This window comes from Leucopleurus acutus (genome assembly GCF_964270905.1).
Source record: "Leucopleurus acutus genome assembly, chromosome: 13".
NCBI lineage: Eukaryota > Metazoa > Chordata > Mammalia > Artiodactyla > Delphinidae > Leucopleurus > Leucopleurus acutus.
The window spans coordinates 88,062,552-88,066,656 of record NC_139155.1 but is presented as its reverse complement, the minus strand read 5'-3'; the positions used below and the strand labels follow the sequence as shown (position 1 = coordinate 88,066,656).

At 64.5% G+C, this 4,105-nt stretch overlaps 1 protein-coding gene across 1 annotated transcript; it reads right to left on the bottom strand.

The window, feature by feature from the left end:
- Nucleotides 1-387: 387 nt before the first annotated feature.
- Nucleotides 388-2,133, bottom strand: FZD10 (frizzled class receptor 10; the record flags this gene model as incomplete). Its single annotated transcript, XM_082852554.1, has 1 exon — nucleotides 388-2,133. The coding sequence occupies one exon, from the start codon at nucleotides 2,131-2,133 to the stop codon at nucleotides 388-390; it is 1,746 nt and encodes a 581-aa protein (XP_082708680.1).
- Between the last annotated feature and the right edge of the window lie 1,972 nt (nucleotides 2,134-4,105).

The window sequence follows — 4,105 nt, the reverse complement described above, 5'->3', positions numbered from 1 at the left end:
GATAGCAAAGCCAACTCAAACACACAGATGTATATTTATGGAAGGTTCTAAACAAAAGTTTTCTTCTGGGGGCCTGAATCAACTATGTTACCACAAATTAGTTACACAAGAGGCTACTTAACTGGGAGGGTTCTCCTTCACTGAAAACAAAAACAAAACAAACCCCTTTAAGTACATTTTGACTTTCAGTGTTATCACAGCATCCTGAATTTCAGGGTAAAAGCTTTTTATTTTTTTCCTTTTACTTTTATTTAAAAAGAAAAAAAGAAAAAACAGAACAAAACAAGCAAGCAACCAACCGACGGAGAAAAGCACCATGTTTTGGCTCTGACCCTGCCACTGTATCCTCCCTGGGAAAGTTTTCCGCGCCGGCCTTCCCTCCTCCATTCACACGCAGGTGGGAGGCTGGGCAGGGATTTCATATTTCCCGAGATGGGTTTTTGGGGGATGCTGGGCTTTTTTGTAAATTCCACTGCTGGTGATCACGCTGGCCGGTTTTCTTCGGCTCTTTTTCTTGAACCTGCGGCTGCAAACGTTCTGCCAGGACTGCAGAGTCTTGGATGTCCAGACCCACATGCCACTGGTGATGCCCACCACCAACAGCATGAAAATCTTCACCATGAAGATCTCCACCGCGGGGATGGAGGCGGCCATCAGACAGTCCAGGTTTTTAGTCTGGTTGTTCATTTTGCACTTGTGCTGTGTGGCCAGGATTTTCCAATACTCCACGTTGAGGCGTTCGTAAAAGTAACAGGCAATCACACAGGTGGCCGGCACCGTGTAGAGCACGGAGAAGACCCCTATCCTCACCATGAGCTTTTCCAGTTTGTCCGTGTTCTCCCCACCCGTTTTCATCACCCTCCGGATGTGGAAAAGGGCCACGAAGCCCGAGAGGATAAAGGAAGTGCCGATGATGAGGTAACAGGCCAGCGGGATGAGGACGAAGCCGGTGAGAGCGTTGACGTCCATGCTCCCCACGTAGCAGACGCCGGTCAGCTCGTCCCCCGCGACCCTGCGCATGACCAGGATTAGGATGGTCTTCACGGCCGGGATGGCCCAGGCGGCCAGGTGGAAGTAGCTGCTGTTGGCCTCGATGGCCTCGTGGCCCCACTTCTTGCCCGCAGCCAGAAACCAGGTGAGCGTGAGAATCACCCACCACAGGGAACTGGCCATGCCGAAGTAGTAGAGGACCAGGAAGACCAGCGTGCAGCCCGTGCTCTCAAGCCCCTCCTGGATGACGTACAGCTGCCCGCTGTCCCGGTCGCAGGCGACGCTCTCGGCGCCCGCGAAGAGGCGGATGATGTAGCCCACCGAGTAGACGCAGTAGCACATGGAGAGGAAGATGATGGGGCGCTCGGGGTACCTGAAGCGCGCCGGGTCGATGAGGAAGGTGAGCACGGTGAAGGCGCTGGAGAAGAAGCAGAGCACGGACCAGACGGCCAGCCAGACCACGGCGAAGTGCTTGTCGTCGCGGCTCCAGTAGACGTCCACGCCCGGCGTGCAGAGCGGCGCGCACGACGCGCTCTTCTCCACGTGGCGGAACTTGCCCGGGTTGTCGCAGCCGGCGCGCCCGGGTCCCCCGTCCTTCAGCTGGTTCTCCTGCGCGCTGTGCGGCCGCTGCGGCCGGAAGAGCGGCGGGAACATGCCCGAGCCCCGCGCGGGCTCGTCCGAGCCGTTGTTGGGCGCCTCCATGCACAGGTAATTGGGGTCGTTCTTGTTGGGGAGTTTGCTGCAGTCCAGCGAGTCGGGCCACTTGAAGTTGAACTGCTCCATGATCGGGGAGCACTTGAGCCGGGCCTGCTCGCACATGACCCGGCAGGCGGGGATGGGGGTGGAGACTTGCTCGGTGCACATGGGCGCGTACAGGGAGCACAGGAAGAAGCGGAGGTGGCCGTGGCAGCCGTACTCCACCAGCGGCGCGAACTCGTGCAGCTGGATGGCGGCCTCGCGCTGGTTCTCGTGGCCCATCAGGTTGGGCATGCGGGTCATGTTGTAGCCAATGTCCTTGCACATCGGGATCTCGATGGGCTGGCACCTGCCGTCGCCCGGACGCTCCATGTCCATGGAGCTGATGGCGGCGCACGAGCCCATCACCTGAAGGACCAGCCACAGGCGGGGGCCCGGGCGCTGCATGGTGGCGTCGGAGGTGTCCCCGCGGGGAGGTCGGCCGCCCTCAGAGCCGCCGCTCCGGGGCTCGGGCTGCCGGCTCCGGCTCCTCGTCCCCGCTCGGGCCCCCGCCCATGCCCGCCCAGCTCAGCCCGAGCGATGCGCACGGAGCGCCCCCGGCCCCGCTCTCCGCGCGCCGCCTCCGCCGAGGTGGGGCCGCGGAGGAGACGAGCAAAGTTTGCGAACAATACCGGGAAGCGACAGGACCCCCGGAGCTCTCGGCGCGCGGGCCGCCGCCGCCGCCGCCGCCGCCAACTTTGGCCTCTCGTGGGAGCGCGCGGAGAGGGCGGGCGGCGCGGGCGCACGGGGGCCGGCGGCTGGCGGCGGCTCCGCCCTCCCCGCGCCGGCCTCTGCCCGGCCCGGCCCGCAGCCTTTCGGAGATCTGGTCCCGGCCGGAGCCGACGAGCGAAAAGGCAAAGGGCGAAACAGCCGAGCGGTGACAGGCCCCGCCCCCGGGCCGCGCGCCCCGCCCCGCCCCGCCGCTGCTTTGCATGAGAAAGCGCAGCTCGGGGCCGCCCGCTCCCGCCGCCGCCCCCCGGCCCCCGGCCCCGCGCCGCCGCCCTCCCGTGCGTCCCTCCCGCCGCTCCTTCGCCCTCTGCGCCGGCCTCCAACTTGGCCTCCCGCCGCCTCCCCGCCTGCGCCCCCTTTCCCGGGGAGCCCCCGGCCTCGTCCCCCGCAGCCCAAGGACGCCGGGGTGACTGGGAGTTCGGAGCCTGGCCGGAGGAGGGGCGGGCTGGTCCGCGGCCGAGGCTGGGGGCGCGTCGCCCCTGGTTTTTATGGTGGGTCCCGGGCGGAGGGCGCTTTCAAAGCGAGGTGGGATTTGCGTTTTATGGCCTCGGCCATAAAGTGGCCCCTTAGCTTGTAAACCTGCTCGCATCTTCCCGAGGCTGCGGAGTTACCAGGCCTGCGTCGGGTCTCCGGCTCCGGGGAGGGGTCTCTTTGAAATTTCAAAGAGTAGAGCTAAGGGCCGGGGGGGAAGGGCTCTGGGAATCCAGATTTTAGGACCGCTCCTCCGCGGTCTCCGCGGAGAAGGCGGGGGGGAGGGGGAGGGGGAAGGGGAGGGGCGGGCAGCTTCCTGGGGCTCTTTAGGTCCCACCCCCCCCCCCCCCCGCCTCGGGCCGTGGGAGGTTGGCGTGTAGCAGAGGGACCCGCGACCCCGACAGCGCCGCGGAGTTGAGGGGCCTCGCGCCAGGCAGGGCTGCTGATTTCTTCTAGGCGGCTGGGTTTATTTATTATAGGAAGTCATTCGCTCGTCGGGTATTTATATTATTTGGCCAGTGATTTGCCAGACTGCTCCCTCCTGGGCTGCAGACCCGCGGGATGCTGCGGCGTTGAGGGTGGGAAGTGGGCGGGCGCTGAGTCAGCTCGCTCCGAGGGTCCCCAACTCCCCGGGCAAGGGGAGGCGCCCGTGCCTCTCAGTTCTCTTAAAAGGTGCGGAGGGAGCGCCCTGGCCCAGTGCCCTTAGATCACCCCCCTCGGATGGGGGGCGCCAATTGGGGACGAAGTCACTTCGGCCACGCACGCCCACGCCCCACCTCCAGAGAACTTGCCCGTCGCGTCACCTGGCTGCCCGTATTAACCCTTCAGTAAACAGGACCCCTAGGGGGTGGCCGGGCCTCTCTCCTCTTAGCCGCTCTCGAGATCAAGATCTCTTAAAGTTTTCCGGAAACTCCCAGGATCACGCATAGCGGGGGCAGTTGGAGGACTTTCCCGGGCGGGAGGAGAGGTCAGAGGAGCGGGCCCTGCGGACCGGGGCCTCCTTTGTCCTCCTGCCTTTCTGGGGTTAGCCCTCTGCAGGGGTGTACCGTGTGTCCAGACATCCCTGAGAGTCGGTGCGGGGGGCCCCCGGTCTTGCCGCCCCCCCGCCTTCCCCCCCCCCCGGGGCTTTGCAGGAGCGGCGGGCGCTGCGGGTCCCCGGCTATTTCTAGGAAGCGCCGAA